This window comes from Orbilia oligospora (genome assembly GCF_000225545.1).
Source record: "Orbilia oligospora ATCC 24927 unplaced genomic scaffold scaffold00007, whole genome shotgun sequence".
Lineage (NCBI taxonomy): Eukaryota > Fungi > Ascomycota > Orbiliomycetes > Orbiliales > Orbiliaceae > Orbilia > Orbilia oligospora.
Genome location: NW_011645564.1, coordinates 706,951 through 734,397, shown reverse-complemented (window position 1 = coordinate 734,397; position 27,447 = coordinate 706,951). Strand labels below are relative to the sequence as shown.

The 27,447-nt window shown below is 43.2% G+C and overlaps 12 protein-coding genes across 12 annotated transcripts; 6 read left to right on the top strand and 6 right to left on the bottom strand.

Moving 5' to 3' along the window:
• Positions 1 to 45: 45 nt before the first annotated feature.
• Positions 46 to 685, top strand: AOL_s00007g198 (uncharacterized protein; the record flags this gene model as incomplete). Its single annotated transcript, XM_011120099.1, has 2 exons — positions 46 to 561; positions 629 to 685. 2 exons carry the CDS (start codon positions 46 to 48, stop codon positions 683 to 685), a joined length of 573 nt encoding a protein of 190 aa, XP_011118401.1.
• Positions 686 to 771: 86 nt separating this feature from the next.
• Positions 772 to 2,035, bottom strand: AOL_s00007g197 (uncharacterized protein; the record flags this gene model as incomplete). The annotated part of the gene is made up of 4 exons (XM_011120098.1): positions 772 to 1,339; positions 1,462 to 1,778; positions 1,863 to 1,927; positions 2,029 to 2,035. The coding sequence occupies 4 exons, from the start codon at positions 2,033 to 2,035 to the stop codon at positions 772 to 774; spliced, it is 957 nt and encodes a 318-aa protein (XP_011118400.1).
• A 944-nt stretch (positions 2,036 to 2,979) lies between these two features.
• On the top strand, positions 2,980 to 4,653 carry AOL_s00007g196 (uncharacterized protein; the record flags this gene model as incomplete). Its single annotated transcript, XM_011120097.1, has 1 exon — positions 2,980 to 4,653. The coding sequence occupies one exon, from the start codon at positions 2,980 to 2,982 to the stop codon at positions 4,651 to 4,653; it is 1,674 nt and encodes a 557-aa protein (XP_011118399.1).
• A 350-nt stretch (positions 4,654 to 5,003) lies between these two features.
• AOL_s00007g195 (uncharacterized protein) lies at positions 5,004 to 6,326 on the bottom strand (the record flags this gene model as incomplete). The annotated part of the gene is made up of 5 exons (XM_011120096.1): positions 5,004 to 5,018; positions 5,078 to 5,177; positions 5,253 to 5,769; positions 5,862 to 5,984; positions 6,176 to 6,326. 5 exons carry the CDS (start codon positions 6,324 to 6,326, stop codon positions 5,004 to 5,006), a joined length of 906 nt encoding a protein of 301 aa, XP_011118398.1.
• A 1,586-nt stretch (positions 6,327 to 7,912) lies between these two features.
• AOL_s00007g194 (uncharacterized protein) lies at positions 7,913 to 8,345 on the top strand (the record flags this gene model as incomplete). Its single annotated transcript, XM_011120095.1, has 2 exons — positions 7,913 to 8,094; positions 8,198 to 8,345. The coding sequence occupies 2 exons, from the start codon at positions 7,913 to 7,915 to the stop codon at positions 8,343 to 8,345; spliced, it is 330 nt and encodes a 109-aa protein (XP_011118397.1).
• Positions 8,346 to 9,855: 1,510 nt separating this feature from the next.
• AOL_s00007g193 (uncharacterized protein) lies at positions 9,856 to 12,338 on the top strand (the record flags this gene model as incomplete). The annotated part of the gene is made up of 3 exons (XM_011120094.1): positions 9,856 to 9,892; positions 10,003 to 10,071; positions 10,552 to 12,338. The coding sequence occupies 3 exons, from the start codon at positions 9,856 to 9,858 to the stop codon at positions 12,336 to 12,338; spliced, it is 1,893 nt and encodes a 630-aa protein (XP_011118396.1).
• A 2,338-nt stretch (positions 12,339 to 14,676) lies between these two features.
• On the top strand, positions 14,677 to 14,988 carry AOL_s00007g192 (uncharacterized protein; the record flags this gene model as incomplete). The annotated part of the gene is made up of 1 exon (XM_011120093.1): positions 14,677 to 14,988. The coding sequence occupies one exon, from the start codon at positions 14,677 to 14,679 to the stop codon at positions 14,986 to 14,988; it is 312 nt and encodes a 103-aa protein (XP_011118395.1).
• Positions 14,989 to 16,596: 1,608 nt separating this feature from the next.
• Positions 16,597 to 17,130, bottom strand: AOL_s00007g191 (uncharacterized protein; the record flags this gene model as incomplete). The annotated part of the gene is made up of 2 exons (XM_011120092.1): positions 16,597 to 16,988; positions 17,046 to 17,130. The coding sequence occupies 2 exons, from the start codon at positions 17,128 to 17,130 to the stop codon at positions 16,597 to 16,599; spliced, it is 477 nt and encodes a 158-aa protein (XP_011118394.1).
• A 2,032-nt stretch (positions 17,131 to 19,162) lies between these two features.
• Positions 19,163 to 20,646, bottom strand: AOL_s00007g190 (uncharacterized protein; the record flags this gene model as incomplete). The annotated part of the gene is made up of 4 exons (XM_011120091.1): positions 19,163 to 19,399; positions 19,474 to 19,689; positions 19,764 to 20,069; positions 20,224 to 20,646. 4 exons carry the CDS (start codon positions 20,644 to 20,646, stop codon positions 19,163 to 19,165), a joined length of 1,182 nt encoding a protein of 393 aa, XP_011118393.1.
• A 554-nt stretch (positions 20,647 to 21,200) lies between these two features.
• Positions 21,201 to 21,942, bottom strand: AOL_s00007g189 (uncharacterized protein; the record flags this gene model as incomplete). Its single annotated transcript, XM_011120090.1, has 4 exons — positions 21,201 to 21,233; positions 21,334 to 21,431; positions 21,514 to 21,727; positions 21,865 to 21,942. 4 exons carry the CDS (start codon positions 21,940 to 21,942, stop codon positions 21,201 to 21,203), a joined length of 423 nt encoding a protein of 140 aa, XP_011118392.1.
• Positions 21,943 to 23,424: 1,482 nt separating this feature from the next.
• AOL_s00007g188 (uncharacterized protein) lies at positions 23,425 to 23,814 on the top strand (the record flags this gene model as incomplete). Its single annotated transcript, XM_011120089.1, has 2 exons — positions 23,425 to 23,493; positions 23,551 to 23,814. The coding sequence occupies 2 exons, from the start codon at positions 23,425 to 23,427 to the stop codon at positions 23,812 to 23,814; spliced, it is 333 nt and encodes a 110-aa protein (XP_011118391.1).
• Positions 23,815 to 24,229: 415 nt separating this feature from the next.
• On the bottom strand, positions 24,230 to 27,249 carry AOL_s00007g187 (uncharacterized protein; the record flags this gene model as incomplete). The annotated part of the gene is made up of 3 exons (XM_011120088.1): positions 24,230 to 24,943; positions 25,010 to 26,888; positions 26,978 to 27,249. 3 exons carry the CDS (start codon positions 27,247 to 27,249, stop codon positions 24,230 to 24,232), a joined length of 2,865 nt encoding a protein of 954 aa, XP_011118390.1.
• Positions 27,250 to 27,447: the final 198 nt, after the last annotated feature.

Genomic DNA, 27,447 nt, shown 5'->3' with positions numbered 1-27,447 from the left:
TAGCGCCAGGTCAACACGGCGCTACTAGATATCGGAGTAATTACCATGAAGCACGATAACCCCAAAAGAGCATCTCACCAACCACCAGACATCGATTCAGAACCAGTGAACTCACAATTAATCCGTCCCTTTGACCGAACACTTCATGCACCCATACGCCGACAAGCAGCGAATGGCAACAGTCGGCGGTTCTTCTCAAAGACATCCTTGAAAGGATGTAGTAAGATAACTGCATATTTTCAAACAGACCCGCCATTCAGACTTTCCGGCATTTGTATATTTTATACTGATGCTGAGTACCCTGTCCTTCCGACTATTTTGGGACAAATTGGGTATGCGACTACGACGGAGACTCTGATTTTCGATACTAGTGGAGGAGAAGTCATTACCGAGGTTAATGTCTTTTATAAGCCGTTATATGGCGATGAGGCTTTTGTAGTCGTTGGGTTGGGGGTAGAAACAAGTAAGACACTTGATTCTAATCATGATCGGAGAAAGGAATTGGGAGATTGTAAGGAGGAAGGAATACATGAGGTCGAGGAGTTAAAGATAGGAAAGTCGGTAAGTTTTGATCCAGTCCACCCTTTCCGTTTATGGCGTGCTATAGATGCTTACGTTAATTGTTTAGGATTCTGTGCAATGGGAGTATAATGAAACTAGCGACTATATAAGCCTAGCTACATAGCGTGTAGGATGTTTGAATGTGTCTTTGATATATAATATAGATAGATACCTTGTACACTTAGATATCTCCGCTTTCCGAATCCTTCCTCAATCATTAAAATCAACGACCTCCTTTGCCCAAGATCCACCCAATATTTGATAACGATGAACAAACTTATTCCCCTTCTCCGAAATGAAAAGATGCTGATCTTGATGTTCAGTCAAAGCTCCTACACCCGCAATATTCCCCTTCTCCACTTCTTCGTCCGTAGTCTGCTCATAAGGACCATACCAATACCCATCCCTTCCTTCCTTCTTCATCTGATAAACCTTATTATCCTGCTTATAAAATACCGCCAACTTCGGTGCAGTATACAAATCATTCGCTATAGGTGTAAACGCCACAGAGCTGGGAGGATCCGTAATAGGAACCTTCTGATGTAAAAACCCCGTACCCCAAAAACCATCATCATAGCGAAGTTCGACGAGGTAACCTTCTGAGTTTTGGTAGAAGCCTCGAATTGATAGTTCGTTGGACGGGGACATCCATTTTGACATGTTGACAAATTTGACGTCGGCGGTTAGGGGACCGAAGTCGGTCCATTTGAAGGAGTGGGTTGGTTCCCATTTTTCGTGGCCGCAGGAGTTCCATTTGTATTCTCGGAGGATGTTGGAGCTGTCGCGGTAGTATAAACTATCGTATATATATAAAACGAGGGTATTTGTTAATAACCATTTTTCTCAGAATTGGGTAGTTTGATCTTAAGATCTTGAAGATTATTAGATATCGATACTCACGCCATCTCATTAGCGGCCCTATGCTGGTTCAATGGCACAACGCTTATAGGCCGACTAGTTTTCAACCTCAATTTATCCAAAGGCCCCGGTTTTGGTTTATCCCCATAGTTCCCATGAATTCCAATTTCACGGATTCGACCCTCGTTATCGACGAAGAATAGATGGGTTTCTTCCTGTCCAACCATTGTTGCGGCTAGACCTGCGGTTGGTAGGCCGGCAATTCCGGCGGGGACAACTTCTTTAAACGTCCATTTTTTCCCGCTGCGGTCCCAGTAACCCTCTACTATTGAGGAATCGTTCTTTTGAGCGTAGAGTCTCTGGTGTTTTTTTGCGGGCGGGTTATTATGACCGATAGATATATGGGGTGGGTAAATAAAGTATGTTAGTATGATGGGACTTACGACGTATACTCCCCAGTATCTTATTACGGGAGCGTATAATCCTCTCCATGTTTCCTCAAAGTCGTCTTTTTCATCAAGAGCGATATAATATTAGTTGAAGTTCTAGTAGTTTAAAGAGTATGATTTTGTAAAAAGAAAACCTGAGAGTACTCGAGTTAGAACATACCACTCATGGTTGATAGATTAGGTAGGCTACAATGTATTCAATGGGGTGAGTATAATTGACTGACTTATCTACTGTATGCAGCAGAGTAATTAAGTAGATACACCATAGATGAGACGGGGAATTCATCCCCCTTATATATCTCGAGCCTCGATCGACTCGCCCACTCAATAGCGATAGTTCGTTAATTGATTATTTGCCAACATCACCGATTATTATAATTTCCATTCCAAATTTAGGAAGTCTATCCTGATCCCCCTGGTAGTATATCTGGATACAATGCAATGCAATGCATATATACTATCCAAGTAAATAGTATTTATGAAGCCCCTCATTTATGCCTGGCCTCGAATCTATGCAAGGATCTTAACTGCCAGATACCAGAGTTCCTCTCTGTACGAAAAGTCACATTTAGCACAAACCTCACCTGATACTAAAGATCTGATTATTAGAAATTGAAGGGTTTTCCCCATGTCGACTTTCGAGGCAGCGTTTAATATGTTAATTACCCCCTGTAAATGTTCTGGAGGACATAATGACCTCTGCATGCAGGGATTTCCGTTCCGTTACGGAACTTGGGGGGGGGGTTCCTGAGATAATGACTTCAAGTACAAGATATATAATAGTTATTTAGTATTGATCATCTGACCTAAAGCAAGTTAAGAATGAGTTAACTTGGTGAGATCATGATTATATGCATATATATGAGGTAGTACATGAGCTCAGGCACATGTGCATACGCAGTCCCGAAACTGGAACAGCCCTAAAATCGCAACACAGAAAATGCAACAATCACGTTCGCCCGTTTGCCCACCGCATATTTCCCTCTTTCGTCAACCTCACCCAGAAACTACACACAACACAAATCCCGCCTGAAAAAAACCTCTCCTAAACAATATCCCCGTAGCTCTCCCCACAAGCTTAGCCCATTCCCATCTTTAAAAACCCCTCAACATGCTGCCCGAAAAACGGGTAGCACGCCTTGTTCAACAAGCTGACACATCATTAACCACCGACCCCCTTCGATCTCGAAATCTCCTAACCGATGCTTTAGCCATCTCACCATACGATCCTGACCTCTGGCAGCAAAGAGCTATCGCTCATGTCAAGCTAGGATATCCAGATCTAGCTATCGGTGATGCATATCGAGCTTTATTGTTAGTACAAGAGCTATTGGAAGCACATGAGGAGTCTGAGTTTGGATTTATTGGGTTAGTGGCTTGGAGGGGTAGGAGGGCACAGCCGAAGGATACATTTGCAACAGGCGATGCAGATGAAGTATCAAATGAAGTTGAGGAGACAGAGGGGGACTATGAGTCCATACCGGAGATAACGGAGGTTGAGGATAAAGATCTTAAGCAAACGGATGTTTTTGCGAGAAGGTTGATATGTTCTTCGTTATTGGAGATTGGGTGTTTGTTGGATGCATGGGAGCAAGCAGATACTTCTTTGAAGGTCTACCCTGAAGATGAGGAATTACGGAAAATATATCAAGAGTCAGATGAGAAAGTTAAGCAGGGACGAGAGAAAGGGGTATCTGACTTTCAACTACGTGAAGGAGAAGTTGCAAGGGTTATATATCCATGGAATACATTTGAACCAGACAGGACATCGGACGAAACGGTGGGACATCTCAATACATTCGTCACCAAAGCCTCATCAGGAAACTTCGAGGTTAAAGTAACAGAACTGCCAATGTTAGTACCAGATGCCAAAGAGGAGGGTAAAGTCATTACAAAGACATCGCGACAATTAGGTGTCTATGCCACAAAGGACCTACCGAAGGATACACAAGTTTTCAGCGAGCGAAGTATATTAACAGTCAACAACCGTCTTTTCGACCCTCTTTGCGATTGTTGCAATGGACCCCTCGATCCATTAAATACCTTCTCTTGCGACAACTGCGACGATGTAATGTTCTGTTCAACAACCTGCAAAGACGAAGCGACGGAGAAATACCACCCGTCATTATGTGGGATCGATATCGACTTTTTGTTTAAATCGGCGCATACAAGACACTCGGTCGCTAACGATGCCTCTGCAACTGCTTCTTCGAGTACCCCTACAAAGGCTCTTTATAGTCTTCTATTACTCCGTACGCTGGCGATGGCATTAACCCAAGATGTTAATCCACTTGAAATATTACCAGTGAAATACCTATACGGATCTTCACCTCCCCCACCGCCACCTCAGAAACCACCAACACTTCCATTCACATTTCCTGATAACATTCTTTCGGTTTTTCATATCTTAACCCGTCTCGAAGTCGACCCATTCAAAGTCTCGCTTCACACGTTCGATATATGGCATACCCTCACCATACATTCCAAAATCCTGGGGACAGCATCAGCAAGACATAACCCAACAAGTGGACAGCCGGAGGTAGCGGCGTTACATCTTTGTTATAGTCTTGTAAATCATGATTGTGAGCCTTGTTTGATGTGGGAATGTCAGAGTGAGATGAAGTTTAGGACTTTGAGGGAGGTGAAGGAGGGGGAGGAGGTTAGGGATTGTTATACGGATCCGAGGATTGAGAGTTGGAAGAAGAGGAGGGAGTGGTTGATGGGTAGTTTGGGGGGTGGGTGTAGATGTGGGAGGTGTGTTAGGGAGAGTGAGGCGGATCCGTGATATATACTTCTTAAGTATAGGTACGGTACATACCTAGGTACTTAATCTAGCATGTACTAACACAACCTTCTACCCAAGACACACATATATCTTAAAATATATACATCGAATGGTTAGAAATTCTTTGGTACAGAATACCTGTGTAGAGTTTATTTTACATAAAGCGATTGTGTAAATACATTTCATAAGTACCTAGGTGCTGTTCGAATCTAGATCTATCGTAATTCAAGCATCGACCTAGTCCAAAATTTTAAGATTCTAAGGAGCGTCCTTACCAATAATTCTAGCTGCCAACACGAATAATGCAACAATGTAGTCTACTAGCAATACAAAACATAGATAGGACCCAATTAAAGGCAAGTGTACTATAAACCTCCATTAGAAACAGTAAACCCAGTAGAGTTCCAAATGTCGGTATACTCACTCCTCCATCTACGAAAATCTCGGCCCCGGTCGTATAACTAGCCGCATCGCTGGCAAGGTATAGAAAAGCTCCTTTCATCTCACTTACCGTTCCCTCTCGTCTACACCACCCGTTAGCATATCCCCTTCCGAATACCTATATTCATATAATACTCCAAAGATGATGGTTTACATACCCCATAGGCGTCATCTGACTCCAGCACCTCCTAATACCCCCCGGTGTCGGATCCAAAAGCTCTGTACCAACATACCCAGGACAAACCAAATTCACCCGAGCAAACTTCACAAACTCCACAGCTAGTCCTTTCACGAACTGCGTCACCGCAGCTTTAGTAACACAATACGGAGTCGTAGCCTGTGGGAATAACTGGTGTACACTAGCGATACTAGATGTTACGATAAAGGATCCGGAATGGAAGTTTTTGAGTTTGGAGCCGTAGATGTCTGTTCCTGTTTCCTTCTGGCGTTGGAAGTGTTTGCCTGCGGCTTTGGCGGCATAGTAGGTGCTCATTAAGTTTGTGTTCACGATTTCTTGGAAATTGGATGTGGAGCTGTTGATTAGACGGCCGTGACCCCAGTAGAGAGCGGCGTTTGCGACGAAGATGTCGAGACGGCCGTTGAGGTCTTGGACTACTTGGTCTATGGTTTTGATTGTGGCTTCTTCGTCCGTGATATTGACTTTGTAGGCCTTGCCTTTTTTTATTTTTAATTATAATATTAGTTACAAACTTAATGATATTAATGGAATCGATGCTGGAAAGGAGAAAGGGGTCAGAGGGTCATACAAGTGATCCCGTAGGTCTTTGATATTTTCTTCGCCTTTTCGATGGCCTCGGGGTTTGAATTGTACCATAAAGCGACGTTGGCACCGGCTTCCGCGAAGGCTTCGACGACGCCGAAGCCAATGCCTGTGGATATATCAATACATATATATATTTATATTAGTATCTCGTATGAATTCAATACTCTTACTTGATATATAACCAACATTGCAACTGTCAACTATATAATCAGAATCAAAGAGTGTTTGATGTCTACAATATATTAATTTAATTACAAAACAAATTAACAATGGTATATAGTAGAAAATACGACTTACCGGCCCCTGCACCCGTAACAATGGCAGTGCGGCCCTTGAGAGAGAGTAGAGATGTTACTTGAGTCTCGGACGGCGGTTGGGTGTTTTTCTCGAAGGTGGCGTCGATTTTTACGCCGTAGTGCAATTCAACTTCGGGTTCGGTGTGCGTCATTTTGGATACGAGATATTTATATATTTATATATTTATATATTTATATACTATTATCTTCTATATGGCTTGTATGAAGGTGACTAGAGGTATATTAGACGTAAATTTGTATTATACTTTATGTATGTTGGCTATTAAGTGGTGAAAGTGGTGATATGTATATGTAGTAAGTTATCGACTTTTAAACACTCAGATCGAACTCAGAGTCCAAACAGAGGGTTTATATAGTCACGATGATACTAATAAGTCAGGGTGTTACTTATTAAACTAGATCGAGAGTATACTACGTATCGAGATATCTCAATCGATATCGTCATGAGTTCAATATTATTCGCGTTAGAAAGATCTGAATCCTATACCAGACGCAACTCGGCTGGTTAGCCGTTAACCTTGATGCTAGGTATGATAACATGCGACGTCATGGAATATAGCTGAATTCTCGCTACTAGCTGGGGATTTTGTTAGTTATGTCATCGTATAGGAAAGTTCTTATGGTTTATAGGATATTGATGGATGTATGCATGTAAAATTCTTTTCACTTGGTTGGTAGTTGGTAGTTGGATATATATACTTATATGAGATCACATCGATTGTAATATGCTCAGCGTATGTAAATATACCTACTTAACTACCAGTCGGTGTAAAATACCGCGAGGCAGAGTTACTATTTTATATCTACCAAGCAAAAGGTCTTTCGATTATTAAATTATAGTAGGTGGAGTATACTCGTATACCCGAGTATAGTACTTATTAACTTATGGGGCAGCATGGTCTGTGCATGGTCTGTGCATTATCCGAAGCTGATTCGCTCGCAGGCCGGGGAACATGGAGACCGACCCACAGCTCAGCTACCTCCAGCCTATCAACCAGCTCGAGCTGTCACTTTGACACAACTTATCACCACCGCCAACCACCAACCACCACCATCTCATCTTCACTCAATCAATCACACTCATCACTCATCACCCATCACGCTTCTCCTTTTCCCCTTGTCTCCTTTTTATGTACCCACCCTTGACATCAATCGACCCCCCAGATCAAGTTAGTTAGCTTTGCCGACCGTTTCTTGAAAAAAAACTGAAACCTGTCATTTAAAAAGAAAGTCACCCGACCGTGTCGCGAATATTAAAACATGTCAGATCCCATGGATACCGATCAACCTCCGCTACCGATTCCAATCGAACAATCTCTCGAAGGCGTTTTATTTCCTGTATGTCATTTCATCTAGTTTCATTCTTACGGCCATTGTCATCATTATCATCATCATTATCATCATTATCATTATCATTATCATCATCACCGTCACCTTGATGTCACCCCGGATTACTGCCTAAAATACTAAAACTTCACTTCAAACCATTTCGCTAACCAAAACCTCCCGTTTCACCTTTTGTCTCTCCCTTCAAAAAAAAATTTAGACATCAACATCAACTCCCCCTCCAAATAATAATCCACGTCAGATCTCGCGATTATCACATCCACCACCACCGATAGATAGTCCCGTCCTATCAGCTGCCCACACTCCTTCCAAACCGGCTTCTCCTTTACCGAATATCTCAATGAATAATATAAAAGAAGATACACCGACGATGACGGCGACGACGGCAGGAACAACAACATCGAGTGGCTTGTTAAGTGCCAATGGGAGGATGGGAAATGTGGGAGTTATTACGGGAGAGGGGAAGGGAGCTGGAGCTCCGGTTAGACAGTATTTGAATGAGTTTGTGACGCCGTATTTACTAGAAGGGATGAAGATTATTGCGAGGGATCAGTATGTCTTAACCTATTTCCCCTGATACATTGCTTCTTCTCTCTCTTTTCTTTCTTTCTAGAATGAATGGGGGATCTGTGGGAACTAATGATCGGCGACACAGACCGGCAAATCCATTGGAAGCACTGGGAAAATATCTTCTCCAACAATCGCAACTCCATGAAACGACATCGTATAGTGGAGGACAACAGCAACAGCAACAAGAAGGAGGGACACCGAGAGCTGAGGTGAAGATGGAGGAGGCAGCTTAGAAAGCGAAGGCTCCTGTCGTTATACCGAACGCTCTCGACGTTATATCGATTACGGATACTCCAATGTTGGAGAACACCGATACTGCTGCGGCTGATGTTACTGTTTTCGATGCTCCTCCTCCTCCTCCTCCTCCTCCTCCTCCTCCTCCTCCCGTGGTCACTGCTACTACCGGTAATATTACGAAAACGAAAAGAGTCTCGAGGGGGAAAAGAAAGAGGTAGAAGGACGTTGTGGAGGAGGCCGTGTACGATACAAGCTTTTGACCAAGTACACCATACCAAGTTGGTACCTGACCTACGTACCTAGGTATATACTTACTCCACAAAGTACTTACCTAGGCATTTAAGGAAGGATTAACTGACAGGTTAACTAAGTACTTAGCTAGACAGAGTTTTTGAACTCTCTTTCCTTTCTTTTCTTTTCTTTCCCTCTTTTTTTTTTGGTTTGTTTGTTTGGTTTAGCGGGCGGCTGTCTTTTTTCCCTCGCGTCGGCTACTACGGCGACTCGGACTTATTAATATTTTAATCGGATAATAAAAATTAAAAATTAAAAAAAATAAATTAAAAAAGAGAACACTTCTCGGGCCGAGTGGATATTAATATTAAAAGGCAGATGCAAGATTAGATATCAGACGGGGTGTATGCAGGATGGTATCGTGATATCTCATCTATCCCGAGCCCGTTGGTATAACTGTAATATTAATATTATCATCATCATCATCATAATCGTCCCAACATTTTGAGATTAGATTTTTTAAGGCGAACTTCCTCGGGCCTTGCTTAAAGTGAATGGGATGGCAGAAAACCAAATCGGCTGTTGGCCGGCATGTTCCATTCCACGACCGACCGCAGTTAAGTTAGTGCACCTGGCTTGGATGGTCGCGCTGACATGTGAATCGCACTAGTTGCTCTGGTCGAAGAACCCACGGCAAACAGCTGCTCAGAAGTCGAAGGAACTGCCATGTGAAAACCTGCCAGTTAAAGCGAGAGACCTGGTCCAGTTTAAATCGGCAAGCCGGCGATTGGCTGGTTCAAACAAGACTCCATCATCACGCGACGAAATAGTCCAAAACTAGCACCGACTTGCTTCTTTTATTTCTGGCTTCATCTGCTTCTGCTCCTGCTCCTGCTCCTGCTTCTGCTGTTTCTCTTTCACAAGCTAAAACCGGCGATAGTCGAGACAAGACAAGATACCTGCCTATTGTGAGTGACATCTTCCCCAGAGCATTTTTATATGTAAAGTGGTCGCCATCCCCGCAAAAAGGTTAACTCGCATTCTTCTTTTATTCTCTTTTACTTTCTTCCTCTTCCTCATCATCACCATCTTCTTCTTCTTTCCTTCTCTTCACCTCACCTCACTTCATCATCATCATCATCAAACTCTAATACTCATCATTGCTTACTTCTAGAATCACATAGACCCGACTTCATCATCATTATACTCTCTATTTCTCTCTGTAGCATATTCTCTCTTCTTCTTCTTCGTTTCTCTAATTAATCACACTTCACAATGTCCGGTCCACGAGTATTAGTCGTCGGAGGTGGCTGTAAGTTCTTCCTTCCCTCGAATTCTTTCACCTCGGTAGAGCTCTGCTCTTCTTGTCCTTCTTCTTCTTTTTTAGCCAGGAAAACGCTGACTTTGCCGTTTCTCATAAAGTGTCCGGTCTCAGCGCCGCTCACACCGTCTACCTCGCCGGTGGAAACGTTACCGTCCTCGATAAGCAAGGTATTTACAATGTCCCTTCCTCCTATTCTCCCCCTGCTCCTTTTTTTTTTGGTATTCTATTTCATCCTGTTCCATTCTATGATATAATATGATATGATATGCACGTCGGATGTCATGGAAATCTCGGAGTCGGCGGGTGGGTGAGATCCTGGACCTGATCTGGTCCTTGCAAAAAATCCGGGGTTGGTCCAGTTTCTTTGGTGGGCTGATTGGGCTGGTTGGCTGCGGAGGCAAAAATGAGCCGAGGTTATGCTATCCACCACCACCACAACTTTGCTAGGTTGCTTCATACCACACTACCAGAGCTCTGGGTACCGGTACCTTGCACTAGTCATTTCTAGCCGATCTATTCATGACAGCCGCGGGTAGATTCGTTCATCCGTTCATTCATCCATCCATTCATACATACACATTCGTAGCAATGGCCGAGATGGAGCTAGCTTGGTATCTTTGGAGAGGAATGCTAATCAATTGCTGCAGGCTTCTTCGGCGGTAACTCCACAAAGGCCACTTCCGGTATCAATGGCGCCCTCACAAACTCCCAGATCGATTTGGGCATCCAGGACTCCGTCAAGCAGTTCTACGATGATACCATGAAATCTGCCCGTGACAAGGCCCGTCCAGATCTCATCAAGGTCCTTACCCACAAGTCCGCCTCTGCCATCGAATGGCTCCAGGAGGTCTTCAAGCTCGATCTTACTCTCGTCTCCCGTCTTGGTGGTCACTCCCAGCCACGTACCCACCGTGGTCACGATGCCAAGTTCCCCGGTATGGCTATCACCTATGCTCTCATGCAGCGCCTTGAGACCCTCTCCGAGGAGGAACCAGGCCGTGTCACCATCCTCAAGAAGGCCAAGGTCACCAAGTTGAACAAGACCGGTAACAAGATCACTGGTCTTGACTATGAAATTGATGGCAAGAACTCTACCCTTGACGGTATCGTCGTCCTCGCCACCGGTGGTTACGCCGCCGATTTCTTCAGCGAAGACTCCCTCCTCAAGCAGTTCAAGCCAGAGGTTCTCAAGCTCTCCTCCACAAACGGCACCCACGCCACTGGTGACGGTCTCAAGATGGTTCGTGCCATTGGCGGAAACGCCATTGACATGGAGAAGGTCCAGGTCCACCCTACCGGTCTCGTCGACCCTAAGGACCCCCAGAACAAGTGGAAGTTCTTGGCTGCTGAGGCTCTCCGTGGTGAAGGTGGTATCCTCCTCAACGCTGAAGGAAACCGTTTCTGCGACGAGCTCGGTCACCGAGACTACGTCTCCGGCGAGATGTTCAAGAACAAGTTCCCCATCCGCTTGGTCCTCAACTCCAAGGCCTCCAAGGTCCTTGACTTCCACACTCGTCACTACTCCGGCCGTGGCCTCATGAAGAAGATGACCGGTGCCGAACTCGCCAAGGAGATCGGCTGCGGAGAAGGTCACCTCCAAAAGACCTTCCAAGACTACACCGCCATCGCTGACGGCAAGAAGAAGGACCCATGGGGCAAGCGTTTCTTCCACAACACCCCCTTCGACATCAATGACGAATACTTCTACGTCGCCCTCATGGAGCCAGTCGTCCACTTCACCATGGGTGGTATTGAAATCAACGACCAAGCTCAGGTCCTCAACGGTGAAGGAAAGCCCTTCGAAGGTCTCTTCGCCTGCGGTGAAGTCGCTGGTGGTGTTCACGGTGCCAACCGTCTCGGTGGTTCCAGTTTGTTGGGATGCGTCGTCTACGGTCGTGTCGCCGGTGACTCTGCCACCAAGCACCTCCTACAAAACGTCCTCAGTGGCGCAGGATCCAGCTCCGCTGCCCAGAGATTGGGCCAGATCTCTCTACACTTGGATCCTAGCAATCCCGGCCGTTTGGTCGTCGACTGGAATGCCAACGGTAGCGCCCCAGCTCAGGTAGCCCAGACTACCCAAACTACTACATCAGAGTCAGTATCCGAAGCCACCACTGCCACTTCCTCTTCTGCTGCCCCCGCATCGAAGCCTGACCCGAAGAAATTCTCGATCCCAGATAAAGAATTTACAATGGAAGAGGTAGCGAAGCATAATAAGAAGGACGATGTTTGGGTGGTTGTTAAGGGAGTCGTTATGGACCTCACAGGGTTTTTGGAAGATCACCCCGGTGGTGCCAACGCCATCCTTAACTTCTGCGGAAGAGACGCTACCGAGGAGTTTGAGATGTTGCACGATGATGAAGTTATCCCGAAGTATGCTCCTTCGACTGTGATCGGACGAGTTAAGGGGCAAGAGGTTACACTTGAATTTTAAAGTTTTAAAAAAGGAATGAATTTAGAAGAGGTGCAGCTGTTTTTTCTGCTTTCCATTCTTTTTATTTTTTGTTAACGGTGGGAGTTTTCTGATATGACCTTTTCTGATTCGCCTTTTTGGCCTTTTCACTTTTTTTTCAACGTGTGCCCCTTTTGCCTCTGCTTTTGCTTCTGGTTATATAAGTATATATTATTTTGTTTTTTACTTTTTTTTTATTCCCTTTTGAATAGGCGAGCAAAATGTATTATATTTATTTATTATATTAAAGATGAATACAGTGGGTTCGAAGCCTGGATATATTACTATGCATGCAATTACTACCCCCCTATTCTCGTATATGAGAGTTTAAGTTGTCAGTAAAAAAATTGAAGCCGGTTGTTCTTTGGATTATTTTGCGGACGAACGAAGACATATACGATTCTCAGCAATTCCTCTTATAGGTATATATTTTAGAATCTGATCTAACTTACATTAAGTATCTCTGCTACAAGGGATTCAAAAGGCCATTGCTAGAGTATTGTAGGGCAAAGCTACAAGTCAAATCCCCCGAACTAACTGAGTTCAAGTTATGACACCAATCGATATCTGTAAATATCTTCATATCTGCGCTATTTACTAAGCCGCATACCTCCTACTAAACCATGCCTATCACCAACCACTGAACTAGGCTTATTATTGCCCACTGAATTAAACTCCTTATAATATGCCAAACTAGAATGGCTACTTCCCGCCTGATAAATCCCATCACCACCAACACTTGTTTACTTTTAGCTAGACTAGTTGATGATTCATAGTAATCGATATTATATTCATCTAGATCTGTTATGTTACGCCCGCACATCTAAATATTTCCTACATGTTTATAATCTATAGTCAAAAGGTTTTTGGGAGAACTCATAATCTCGAGCTCCGACAATACACTGTAAATAGCCTGATCATGGTCTCGTTCCCAGACGTCACAAAGAGCAGCCCTGATCATAATATATACTAGAAGGAAATTCAAAATACCACCTGGCCTAAAACTCCGGAAATTATTTTGTCTGATAGTAGTCTCCAACATAAAAATATCACCCCAATAGAGGTAGCAGAACATAGTTTTCATAATCCTCCTCCTCCGCTATATCTGATCACCAAATTTCTGATTGCTATTGCATATTCCCTTGTTGTCCTGTATTTAACTACTGGCTTACGCTACCTTGATTAATCCCACATATAATATCCAGCTGTCATCCCACATGCGGTTGTTCCTCTACTCTTGCTTGCGCACCCCTCACTATTTTTATCCAATTATACCATAACCAAGGCGTATATCTTTTGATTATTACCCCTCCTAGCTTATACTCCACTTATAAACATCAGAAAAATATGTTAATTTATACCTTTAACTCCCTCCATCAACCCATCATCAATTCTTTAAAGTCTTCAAAATTTTCAACTTCTCTTGATCTTGTTGAGGTTTTATGAAATAATGCATACTGAACTGATGTTGTGGATAGATTTTCGCTTCTGGATACATTCTTTTGGCATAAAAGTACAGCTCTCTTTTGAAAACTTCAACAACTTCTAAAATTATTCCATCAGTCCAATAATGGCGAAATTCATCCATTGATAACATAATTCCAGACTATAGGAGTTATAGCACTGATACCGATACTTTCAGTGAGGTGTTTAAATTTCAGGTTTTTTAATTTTTTTTTTTTTTTTTTTTTTTTTGGTAGGGGGATAGGTATGAGTTAACTGTAGAATCGTTATAGTTCCCTCTCTGCAGAATCTCTAGTTTTCTATTGGCACCAGGCGCACACTCCTCTACTTCTAGCTCTAAGCAAACGCTGTCACACCGATCGTCTATAGCCAGAGGGCTACAATATCAATTCTGTTGCAATCAGTAATCCCGTGAAATACAGCATAAGCCTGGCCTACAAGCGGCCAATCTTATGCATACAACGCACTATAGTACGCCTGCACACAGAGGCATCCATTTCGAAGGCTATAGCCTCGTGGGATAGTATTCTAGCGTTCCAGGGCGTGGTGAGGTTGTAGCTATCTTTTTTTAATGCGCTTGGGGGCGGTGGTGGATGGGAGGTGAAATACATTGTTTGCTTTATTTTGTCACCTGGTACCTGCTGGTGCTTGGTTACAAAAAAATAGGTATGTGAAATATGCCTAAACACTGCGTATCTTTCAGAATACTAATACGCAAAAACATTGCTTACAGTCGACGTCATGGTTATCAATTTTCGAATCAATACCCCAAAACTTCGGTCCAATAAGTTTGGAGATAGCCCCGGAGAGCGGCATTAGGAATTATTCAATCGAATTCGGAGACACAACTAGAAGGATGTCTACGGACCCTCTTACGATGATGCAAAGCCAGGTGGCTCACATACTCTCTGAAAACCTTGAGTTGCGGTCGAGGGTGTCTGCGCTTGAAGTCACGGTTGGATCTCTACTGAAGGGCGAATTTAACGGCAAAGAGCAGGAATGTGGTGAAGGGATGAAACCGTCCCCCGAGGACATGGCTGTGACTAGCTTAACGGTGCCTCTATCCCCCAAGACAAGGATGATATTTGAAATGGAGGATGAAAGAGAGCAACAAGAGACAGCCTTGCAACAAATCGAGGAAGGCTATGCGGAAACAAGACAATGGTAAATGGATCCTGGAATTACCTCGAATAGTGCTAAGTTTTTTTTTTTTGGGTAGCCCTGCAGCTGCCTGCTCCAAGGAAATCAACGAGAAATGCTTCCGCAAGAATCACTTCAATTGGTGTACCATGCATGAAAGGATGACTGATGACGATGGAACCTGCCCGGAAAATTCAAAGGGAGACGAAATACAGGATTTGGTGGCGTGTAGAGAAGTTCGTTGTGGTGGGTGTAATTGCTCCTTTGTTAAAATGTAGAGCTATTTCTTATATATAAGCTTATGGCTAACACAGTCCCGACAAGTAGATATGACGGAGGAAGAAGCATATTGGGCAGAGGTAGGAGAGAATGCGATAAAAGGGGGTGCGGGATTTCGGGAACCCGGAGAGCCTCACATTCATTGATGACACTGGATTTCAAGAATGCCTACTGAGTATTGCGGTACAGCTGCACCTATATAGCGGACATCTTGTTTTATTAAAGTTATTAGGAGCCTATATAATTTGAAATCCTACCGGTCAATTTATTTCCATAAACCAGTTTGGGTTATATATGATTGAGCGCAAACGCTCCCAAACATCGGAAAAGCAGTAGTTCCTACGAGATGGGTTGGAATCTGGTTGGTGCGTGGTTCTGAGACACAGTGGGGTGCCCGGCGACGACACTGCAGGGTAAACTATTTGTCGGTGTCTATGGCTTATATGTCTCCGTTGTAAGTTGTGGAAGCCTTTAGCATTGAGCACCTGCATTTAGGGATATTATATGACATAGATTATCAACTTATGAAGATCCTAGTGCCCATACAGGACTGGCATCAGTTGTAATCATTAATCGATATACATGCATGGTGAACGTAGAATTATAGATCTCTGAGATAGCATGGAAGCGAAAGAGGGATATATATAAATCAAGAGTATATTGAGAAGTATAGGCGAAAGACTCGAGTACTCGAACTTTTCACTGCATGGTAGCGGGGCTTCTTTCCTTAATAAAACACATTGTGCACCATTACGGCATGACATTTAAACTTCGCCTGCGACTCAAACCTCTTCCTAGAGCATGCAGGATGAGGGCAATCGATCCTCGCCGAGACATCAAGCTTTTTTAGGTGTTGCGTGAGGACATGACGGCGTAAGGAATCAGAGCGCGACCATCCTCTAAAACGTGCTCTTTCTGCTAATTTAGTGTCCCCTAGGCAAAATAAGCATTGGAATGAGGGACAAATAGTTGGGACTTGCAGTTCCAACTTTGCTTGACAATGCTCATTGTCCGCCATCTCGAATCTGGGTTCTGATAAGTTCCTGAATTTAACCGTCCTTGTGGTCTGTGGCTCTACGAAGTTAAGAATTCCTTCCGAGATTGACAGAGGTTGATAAGCTTTTCGAGGATGCTTATACGTATTTCCGGAGTAGCTCTGGGTTGATCCGACCATTTAGCACTACGGTTGACCGAACCTATATTCCCAAATCGCATGACGGCGATGTCGGACCGCTCTTGGAAGGCCATTTTGACGGCCGAGCTTCAGGGTTAGGATCCTAAACCGGGCTAAGATGTGGATAACGTAGCTGGTTGGCTATTTCGATTTCGTTCATGTTATCAAAAAAGTCTTTCCGCTTCATATCCAAGGCGTCTCTTTGGCAAGCCATTTTCTCGGCTCTGATATCGCTTTGGAGGTCCTGGTTGGATCTGCGTCTTTGGCAGATCCCAGGCTCTTATGGTCGCGGATTAGACAACTCCGTGGCTCGGCAGCGTCTGTCTGAAGATTCTCAAGTACTTCACTTTGCCGGATAGCCTTTTCCTTTTCGTCCGGAGTTAAAGATTTAGCAGCCTGAGGATGACGACGTAAACCCATCTTCCCGATGGCTTCCAGTAGGTCCTTGCGTGAAGGGGTACCGAGAAAGGCAGATTGGATATCGACATTGACTCGCCTAGATTTATACCATCGGCCAAATGTGGAGCCGCCAGTGTGTCCCAAAGCTTGAATTCGCTGGGAGAGGGTTGCAACGGCTGGGGCGAGGGTAGTTAGATCACAAGCGTTTCATTTGTAGTGAAAAGGGAGCTTACAATAGATAGCATTTGCTGCAGTGCGGCATAGATTATAGGGCTTGAGAGGCTCTTTATATCCAGCATTTTTACTAAAATTATTCATCAATGCTTATAGAATTCCATATAAGAGGGCTTCAGTTTCTGAGATTTTAGAGTCTGTTGGTTTTGCTTAATATAAAACTAATATTTCAAGGATATCTTTTTTCCATTGAATTTGGAGATATTCTAGATACAACGGAACATGCGATTTAAATAAATCGACAGGTTGCTTACTATTTTGTGACTTAAAAACACTGTCAACGAAGGCAAAAGTGAGAAATAATATAATTAAATCGAATGCAAGACAGTCATTATGCTTGTGAAGCATAAATATAACCCTATAAATTGTCAGCCCTTTCTATTTTATTTTGCTCTCAGTATTAGCTGTGTTACAATAGCTGGGCGGGAACTACGAGATCGCAATCCACTAACGTATAACTATGTGTACGGGTAGAGAATAGAACGAAGAAGGTTTATAGCTAGAGAATCTATTGATTTATAACTATGTGAGTTGACAGCTGAAGAATAGAATACATGTCAGCGGATCTACTCGTTTTTATATAGTAAGGAATGTAATGATCGATCTGTGATTGACACCACCATTTGATCACGAACTCCTGTCACTGCGATGCGTTGTTTTTGTCGGACTTCCCTGGTCACCAATCCCTTTAAGCACTCCCGAACTATGACTGCTAACAAGCTGCCATTTAACAACTTGGTTTTATAATATATTCTTTCAATGTATATGGGATGTAGATATTTCTATTGAACCTTTTTAATAAAATTTCTGGTATTTTTGGTATGGTAGCTCACTGTCTAGCTTTATGTCTAGCAAAAATTGATAGAACGGAAGATGAGTGGGGAAGGAAGAGGCCGGAGGAATGTTGTAATATATAGATAGAGATCAATAGGAGATCTCTAACAAAAATTGCTAATTTTTCGCCAGTATTATAGGGCTTTGCTTTGGGGGCTTTCTGGGATTGTCTTGTTGAACGCTTTACTGGAATAATAGAAAACTATGTTTATATGGGTAAGGCAACGCGACGAAATCGTTTGACTGTTGTAATCAGCAAGACTGCCAATGTGGATGTGATTTATAGTAGATTTATCTTTCGAAAACGAGTGGGAAACAAAATATTTATAGATGATTCTTTTTCCTAGATGTTATGGTAAATCCTTTGTAGCTAGCTGTTGTAGAGCAGAGAAGCAATTTAAAAAATGGTTCCATGATAGCGCTTATAGTTTGGTTTGGTCACGCTAACTGGTACTTCGAGTTGCTGTGGAGCTGTTACTCTAATAGTTGGATGTGCGGCCAAAACTGACATCAGATGCTTGCCTTTTCTAACTCACTTTCATAGGCTCATGAAATAACTTAGGTATATATGTGTGCGTGTGCGTGAGGCTACGATACAAATGAATATCTCGTATATGTATGAATTGCCAAATGATCCCACTGCAGGCCCGGCAGGCTCGTAGCAGGCTTTGTCCTGCGTGCACTCACTATCATATTACTAGAGGTCCTAGATATTGATATGAATGTGTAGGAATGTGGAGAGGTGAAATAGCTAGTCCAGGCTCTGGCGTTCAGTATGTAATAAGTCTTTGAGGTGCGAATGTTGGTTTATATTATATCGTAGGTAAAATGAGTACCTACTATTAACTTTGGATGTATCCAAAGCAAAAATACAGGAAAAGGCCAAGTGATTTGGGAAAGCCTACTATGGACGATCTGTGGCATAAATGGTGGTGATATATAAAAACTTGAAAGTTAATCTATGGATATCAGTGGTAGGTAATGTAAAATTGCTCTGAAAGATAGGGGTATATAAAAAAAAGGAACAAGGTAGCTATAGCGGCATTGACATCTCGAGCTTTACTCTTGTATCATAAGCTGGAATCAAGATTTCCACCGAGAGAGAAAAGACATCGGAAAAGTGCATCAAACTCAACAATTAATTAAGTACCCAGACCGGTCGATCGACCTGATGACGCGAAGCGCAGAATACGATAGAATCAGACTAGCAGGGATGGAAACCAGAGCGTGGATATATGCAACCATAGCTCTTAATTAAGCTTCCCTTGTCAAATAGACAATTTCATGGAGAATCTTCCCCAACTGTCTTTTCATCTTCGCCACTTCGTTGAATATCCGCGTTTGCTAGAGTAAGGCTCTTTTGAGAATTCGAAACCCAAATCCAACATCCGGAGATAGTAACGATAGTAAATGTAAAGAAAAATATTAAGAAGATTTGCAGGCCTTGTTTAGATATTGCAAGGCTTTGGCTACCGTCCTCGGAGACATCGAAAGAGATGATATTCCAACCAAAAACGCTCTATGAGTTATCAGTCATATTATATTAGTCTGTGGATAGAAGTGGATACCAGGGACACGTGGTGTGAAACATACCGAGACAAAGGACCCAGGAAGAAAAATCATGGTGAGAATTGCAATTATTTTCATAGATTGTCCGTCCTTTTGGGTGTTGATTGCAATTTGGGACATGAGTTTGGCTTCTTTACGGTTTTCTGAGGTAAGTTTTTCCGTCTCTTCCAAGATTTTGCTCATTTCTACCGTCGCGGCTTTGATAGCCTCGGTGTTTCGGTGTGACATTGCTTCCGATAACTATGCAAATATACTTAAATTTTAGAAATATCTGATATACAAATACGAAAGGGGGGAGGAGGAGAAGAACTCACCCATTTGGAACAAGTTTTGATTTTAGTCGCCTCTTGCCAAAATAGCATCTGCAGTGCTTTGACTTCTTGCTGTACCTGGGATATCTGCTGAGTTACTGAGTTTGATCCCTCCATAACCGGATAGTCATCCATTATCTTTTTAAACTCATTGTGCTGATATTCCAGTTTTTCGAATATTGAGACTGCTTCTGCAAGTTCGGTTTCTATTTGAGCTATAGAACGCTGGGTGACGTGGATTTTGAAATTGAGATCATTGTACATGGCCTTGTCGCCATCGTGCTGGATGAACCCCTGGGTTTTCTCATCCTATATTGAGTTTATTGAGTCAGTAAAAGATCGGCTTCTACATTTCGAGATTAGATATATGTGTAGTGCATATAGTGCAGAATAATGAATGTTAACGTTGGTTGGACATGCAATTAACATTGTAACGGGCGGGAAATCGATTTATCCAACTTACCAACCAGGTCGTATTGTTATAAACTGTTTGATAAGTACTCTTCTTGAAAGTGTCGATCCATGCCTTTAGGATTATAATGACGATAAAAAATGGATTCTTTCTGGATTTTGAGGGGGGTAAACTATACTCGGATAAATCCGAAATTTCACTCTCATCGCCATCTTCATCTGCCCCCTCCAATTGCTTTTTGTAAATCTCTTCCATCATTTGGTTTTCATATGTCTTCTTTTCCCCCAACCCTCCTTCTTCAGTCTCTGCTTCATCCAGTTTCCCATCACTAATATCTTCTTCTAAAATTATCCTGACGGGTGACTTCATGGGTATCTCGATGGGTATCTTTCTAGACCTTTGCATTTGCATATCATTGTAGGTTCGAAACGTATTCCTGAGCGACTGAATCATTTTGCCGATACCTATGCGCATTTTTATAAACACCGTTGTTTTCCGTGTCCTATTATCGTAATGCAGATAAAATGCAAGACCATATATATCCGCCAGAGTAGTTCTTTCTCCGTCAGTTCCAAATAACTCCAAGGACGATCTGTGATCAATCTGTGAGAATCTCCCTAGTTGTACCTCTTCCCCCCATCTGGGTGAAACTGTTTCTCTCAAGGGTAAGGTGAAGTGTAATCCTTGTTCGAAAGATAGCTGTTAGCAATGTATTCCTATTACTTCTTTAATTTCTTCCTTTTGGGGCGAGAGGGATTATATGTGCTGTTAAATTACCATAAATCGTATCATTCTGTTCCCAAGGTTTGTTTTGCGACAAAACCCGTGAGTTAATCCCAATCCTTTCACGAAATGCGAGAGAGTGGAGAAAATCTGGGCTGAGGTTGTGACCTCCGAAGATATATCTCAATCCCTTTTCTGAAAATGAACGAATGTCTCGTGATATGCTGTACTCAAGAAATTGTATTAGGGCTTTGAAGGGGGGGTCTTAATAACCTCGAATTATATTGTTTATAGATAAAGACTTACTAAAATCTGTAGGCCTCGGAATTATCCTCGTGCTAATATATATCGATTAATAGAAATATCAATTAATCACTGGTTAGCTCTAGTTCCGATCCGTGGTGGAAACTTGCGGATGTGTGTGAATACATATCATACATTTGTGATTTTTTCGAGATCTCTGTCGTTCATATCTACGATGGTTCCTAGCTCTTTCTTTGATGATAAATTATCGATGGCGGATAAGTAATCATATTCTACGTCAGGTTTAAAATTTTATAAGTTATTTTATCTATAAAAAAAACATGACGAAGAAAATCGAGATAATCGAATACGCACCTTGTCCCTCACGATCGAATCCAAGAAGAAAACTATAGTCCCTAGAGTCTTCGGGTAGTCCAAGGATAGCAAGTTTTTCTTGTAATCGTTGAGGATCAGTGAATAAGCTTCTAGGGAATTCTGGTATTCTAGTTTCTTTGTCCGAATGCTGTTTTTGACCAGCTCCACCGCTTCCTCCATTGACGACAAGGGGGTCGAGAAATCCAGGGATACTCTATATATTTCCCATAAGAGGAAATAAACACCAGGTTTCAGTAAGAATTCAAAGGGTTACCCTCTTTTTTTTTTTTTTTTTTTTTTTTTTTTTTCGTTCTACTTAAAGAGCCTGTGGGACGGTATATATATATATACCTTTGGTGTAGGAGGATTTGGGGATTCGCTAAAATTATATTTTCTTGCAATTCTACGGTCAATCGGATTGGTATTCATCGGGGTATAATACTGGAACTATAATGAATTCCCTTGAAATATGTTAAAGATCAGTTGATACATATAATTAGGAACGGACAGTTAATTAATTGATCAGATTCTCTACCTGATGGTTAGGAAGCGAGCAGGCCCCGCCTGTATTTCCTTCTCGAGGACGCTTTGGAGAAGATGATCGAGACCCCCCTGCTGTACATGATGTGGCTTGTGATTTGTTTTCCATGATGAAGGAAAGGAAAAAAGGAGTTATGGTATTATAGTATGAAAGTAAAATTCTAGTTTTGGCTTATCTCCGAGTTTAAGGTAATTGTACATGAAGCTGAATTCGAAGTGCGGTGACAAGGTCCGATTTATAAAGTATGGCAATAAACACTGCAACTAGCTGAGTTAAACCGAACACCCAGGTACTTAAGTACTAAAGTATTGAACTCACATCCCGAAGGTTCATAATGATGGCTAGATACAAATTTGCAAGGCTGATATTGAGTAATGGAATCTAAAAATCCAACTTCGAGGATCCATCTCGCTAGCCAGTCGCCGTCGGATCCTGCATACTGCGGGCTAATACACCCCCATGTTCCTGGTACATATATGCATATCAAACGCTGCATGAAGATATCAGTACTTAGGCCTATTGACCTTGAAGCTGGGCTACTCTAAATTGCATAAACCACTTAAATAACTGTATCGTTAAATTTTAAAATTCGCATCGTCCTTCGGGCCGGATTGTAAGCATTATAATGTAAGTTTCCAATAGCTACGTGAAAAATATATCCGGCCATAGACCTGGTAGCATCAATTGATGTATTCGACTTACGAGGGAGATATGTGCCAAATAGAATCCTCGCAGGGAAAGCGAAGGGCTATGCTGACAGACTTGCAAGCAGCCTCGCCCGCTCAGGGTAAATAAAAGCTGGAGGGCTTTGTCAAGGTAGAGGTGAGCGTCCCGCAGACTAGGGCTTTGTGATCCAGACCTATAACGACGCGAATTTATGCAAGATTAGTCCCTTTGTCATACGAGATAGCCATGGTATTTGGAATTAGCTAGAAGTTTACGGGGAAGACGGCTTTGCAACTGTAAAACTGATCGTAGATTCCTCATATGAGCTCATACGTGCCATGAATCTATCTGATATCTGCTACTCAATTATGCATGAGAACATCCCGGAAATTTCGACGAAACCCTTAGCATTTTAATGCACTATGCCGTATGAGTATCTACAAATCTAGCCGTGGATCGGAGGATGTTAGCCGGTTGTTAGAAAATACGTAGTATACATACGTAAGTATGTACTTATTGAAGTTCGAAATGTGCACCACACGGCCACGAGATGTGTTAGCGGTGGTGGTTAGCCAAAGCTGCGCCACCAAACGTCCAACGCCCGCCAAGCTAAATCGAACGTCGCCTTTATCAACAACCACCACAGCCCGCACAATAACTACTTCGTTACCACCCCCCTCGAGCTCTCCGATAACACCGCCACCATGAATGCCGAAGAGCGAGACCTCCAGCTATATCCTATCGTCCCGGAGAACCTAATAGCAAACTCCAAGGTATGTCGCATATCTATCTCCCTGCCAAGCTTCGGTCATACTAAACCTTCCTCGTAGACAATCTCCGACCTTCAATCCCTATCGTCCTCCCTTCTCGGAATCGCTGCGGGTATCTTAGGCCTAGAATCCTACACCGGCTTTCTTTTCTATCTTCTCGGTACACTGTTTGTCAGCACGTTAATAGTTACCTTCGTCATGGGTGGAAAGCCAGAAGTTTACAGTCGCGGTGGATGGAAAGACGTCATCGCGGCTGATGTCACGGGTGGAGTCATGGGCTTTGTATTAACGTGGACGTTGTTCTTTGGCCTGGTGAGGGTGTAGAATCCTTCAATGTACCGCATTTTGTGGGAATCGTCCCGTTTTGGCGATATCGAACTTTGACATAAGGCGTTTTAAGGCGCTTTCCTTTTTGTCGATTGGTTCTTATACGGATACTGGATGACTGGCTCATGCTACCTCTTCTTGCGAGCTTGATCCTATATGCCTATAACCTCCGAATTTCTAGGCAATGCAGTGGCTATTTTGGGTGGTTGAAGGCGATTATTGTATAATACGGGAGCTCGTCGCGCTATACACACGCGTATTCACAACTTCGCCGCGATCGAAGAGCTCGAATAAACCCTTCAAAGAACAACCGTCTGTCATGGACATATCTAGATTTCCCCACAAACTTTTACTAATATAATACATAATAAGTCTACATCTCATCATCATATCATACACCATTTCTATCAGCCTATGCCACGGTAATGAACGCCCTCTTCTTCCCGGTTTGCTCTTTCAGTCCTTTCTCGTACTCTTCGACATCCAAATACCCGCTTTGGGCTTTGCTTCCGGCTTTCTCCTTGATATACCTAACACCAGCTAGATTGAACCCCATTTCATCCTTCTGTCTTCTCAGCCCTTCTTTCAATGCATTTCTTATCCCTTCTAGTAGCGTTCTTGTTTTCTTACTTGCAACTACACTCTCATGGTGGGTTTTCAGTAAGAAAAACAATATCCTACATGTCAACGGCATGTTCCACTCCTTCTTCGCCCAGATTTCTAGAATCCTGAAGAAGTCTATGACTTTATCGAATGGAAGAACCAACAGCGCGTCTTGTAGATGGCTTGCTTTGACTTTAGTGACCGTGTCAAGGACATATTGCTCAGCCGAGATATCGTTAAATGCTCGGAAGATGATGTTTCTTTCCGGTTTTGGTAATTTGACGTTGGGATTGGCTGCTACGTCTGTTTCGTAGGCGCCCAACAAATCTAGGTCGGCGATTGCTAGATCCAATGCCTCGATTATCCGTTCACCATCCATGAGGGTTTCCATCGTCTGTTTCCCTGCCCGGGAGGATTCTTGTTCTTCGCCGTTGTCGTTTAGGCTGGTTTCTTGGAGTGATTGTGTAAGATTTGATTCGTAGAGTTCCTCAAGTTCTTTTTCTCGCTCTTCTTCCAAGAATATCTATTATCGTATCAATTAGCACTTTCCAGCTATAAGGGTATGGGACTGAGCTGATGGATTGCTTACCTGATCGTCTGTCTCCTCCCAAATCCTAATACTCCTATCATGACCTGCACTGACCACGATCTGCTCTCCTCTCCCTTTGCTAACTGCCAAAGCCCAAACTTCCCCGAAATGACCCTCCATCTTCATGATGTTCTCGAACTTATCTCCATCCCAGTACTTCAACATCCTATCCTTACTTGCCGAAAAGAAATTGTGACCATTCTTCTCAAACCCGACGGCCATTACGCTGTCCGTATGGGCAAAGAAAGATTTATGACAATCACCAAAGTCTAGACCCCATAATCTTACATTCTTATCCGCGGATGAAGTTGCAACGAGTTTAGAGTCTGAAGAGATATCCATCGACAGTACAGGGAGTTTATGGCCGTAGAGATTGTGTAGGAGTTTCAAGCTATCTGTGAAGAAGACTTTGACGGTGTTATCCAGAAGTGAAACGGCGAGGAGTTGGCCGTTTGGTGTGAATTTTAAGGATAAGATGTCATCGTTCAGCTTTAGAGTTCTGTTGTGGACAAGGCGTAGTTTTGGAGTTTTGCGATTGGTACCCAGGACTTCCTCTTGGACTATCTCGAATTTCCAGAATTTGGCGGATTTATCTGCGCTACCTGTTACCACGCTACGGCCGTCGGGGTGGACGTGTAGAGACCATATTTCCTTTTCATGGGCTTGAACGGTTTCGATGACCGTTGCTGAGGCGAGGTCAAAGAGTTCCAAGTCGCCGGATTTGTTACCTACGACCACTATTTTGTCACCTGGGAGGAAGGCGCAACAAAGGGCGTAACCACACTCGAACGTTCTCACACAGCTTCCAGTGCGGACGTTCCAGATCTTTAAGGAACCATTGGAGGCGGATGCGAGGAGTGAGTCGTCGGAACTTAACGACAAGGCGCGAACGTCGGTACGGTGACCAGGAAGTTCGATAGAGTAGAGCTTTGTGTACTCGGATATCGAGGCATCTTTGTCCTTTGACTTTTCTTTCGTGGATGGGATGTCGTAGAGTTCGAGGAGGTTGTTTGTGGTTGAGACCATCAATTGGAGGGATTTCGATTTACCACTACCGCTAGCCCAATGGACTGAGCGAGCTTTTCCTGGGGTTCGGACGAGGGTGTGCTGGACAAATACGTCTGCTACATCGAGTTTGATATCTTTGTCGTCTTCCATTTCCACGTCCTCAGCAGCCTCATCTTTGCCTTTAACCCTCTTTCTCTTCTTTTTTCTACTAATGACTTTCTGGATTTCCTTCTCGTTTCGGACCTTGAAGATTTCGACGGATTTGTCGGAGCCATGCGCAGCAAAGAAGCGGCCGTTCGGATGCCAGGCGATAGAGTACGGTCTTTCCCTGTTGTTCCTGTGTACTACCCCCTGCTCTGCAATTCTTGTTACATCATCGCCTGCTCCAGCAGTCGCAATAATGCGTCTTTCGATTGTCCAGACTTTCATCTCAGCGTCATTACCAGCCGTTATAGCACCCTCCTCGTCAGCCGTAACACCCAGCGCCCAGCATTCTCCAGTATGTGCGACATGAGTTTCCACACAATGCTGACTCGATAGATCCCACAACTTTATCAGTGTATCCTTCGATGTTGTCAACAAGTATCCATTATCGATCGTAGCTTGCGGTACCACATCGTCCGGGAAGTCTTCGGCTTTGAAGTGTAGGAATTCTAGGCCGGTGATTTGATCCTTATGGCCCTTGAGTTTGAACAATCCGACTTCGGCGATTAAATCCCAGATTATGATGTCCGTGTCTCTAGAGCCACTAGCCAGACGGGTTCCTGAGGCGTCGAAACTTAATGTTGTGATCGCAGATTTATGGCCATTGAAGGTTACTATTATCGTAGCAGTTTTGGAGTCCCAGAGGCGTATTGTTCCGTCTGCATGACTTTTGTTTAGCATTAGCTGCTGTTTAATAATGTAAACAGTGTGTATCGAATAACTAATCGATAGAAGAGGAAGAAGTTGAATACGCACCCAACAGCGATTACGTCCTCATCTGTCCGACTTTGTTTTAAACAGGTAACTTCGGATTTGCAATTCTTTTCCCGCCATCGTGATAATAATTCGCCTTTCTTGATGTCCCATGTTAAAACTTCTTCATTGGCGGGGACTATCGCTAGACCGGCGCTGGTTCGAGATGTACTGCTTGATGAAGTCGAATCCGGCGTCCAGATGATATTCGAGGTAGCAGAAGTGACTACGCCGAATGATCGCGATTGTGCGAAACGGGCGTAAGATTTGACCATTTTATTCCATCAATCTTCTTTTTTATTCTTATTTCGTATATCGTAGGTATAATATAGAGAGATGCGCTTGAGTAAAAAAAAAAAGTTTCGAGGTTTTCTTTTGGAGTTTAGTTTTGCGACTGAACTAGGATTTTTAGCGATCGGAGATAGTTAAGTCCGATTCTGACTTATGCGTTGTACCTGGCGTAGATATTAGCA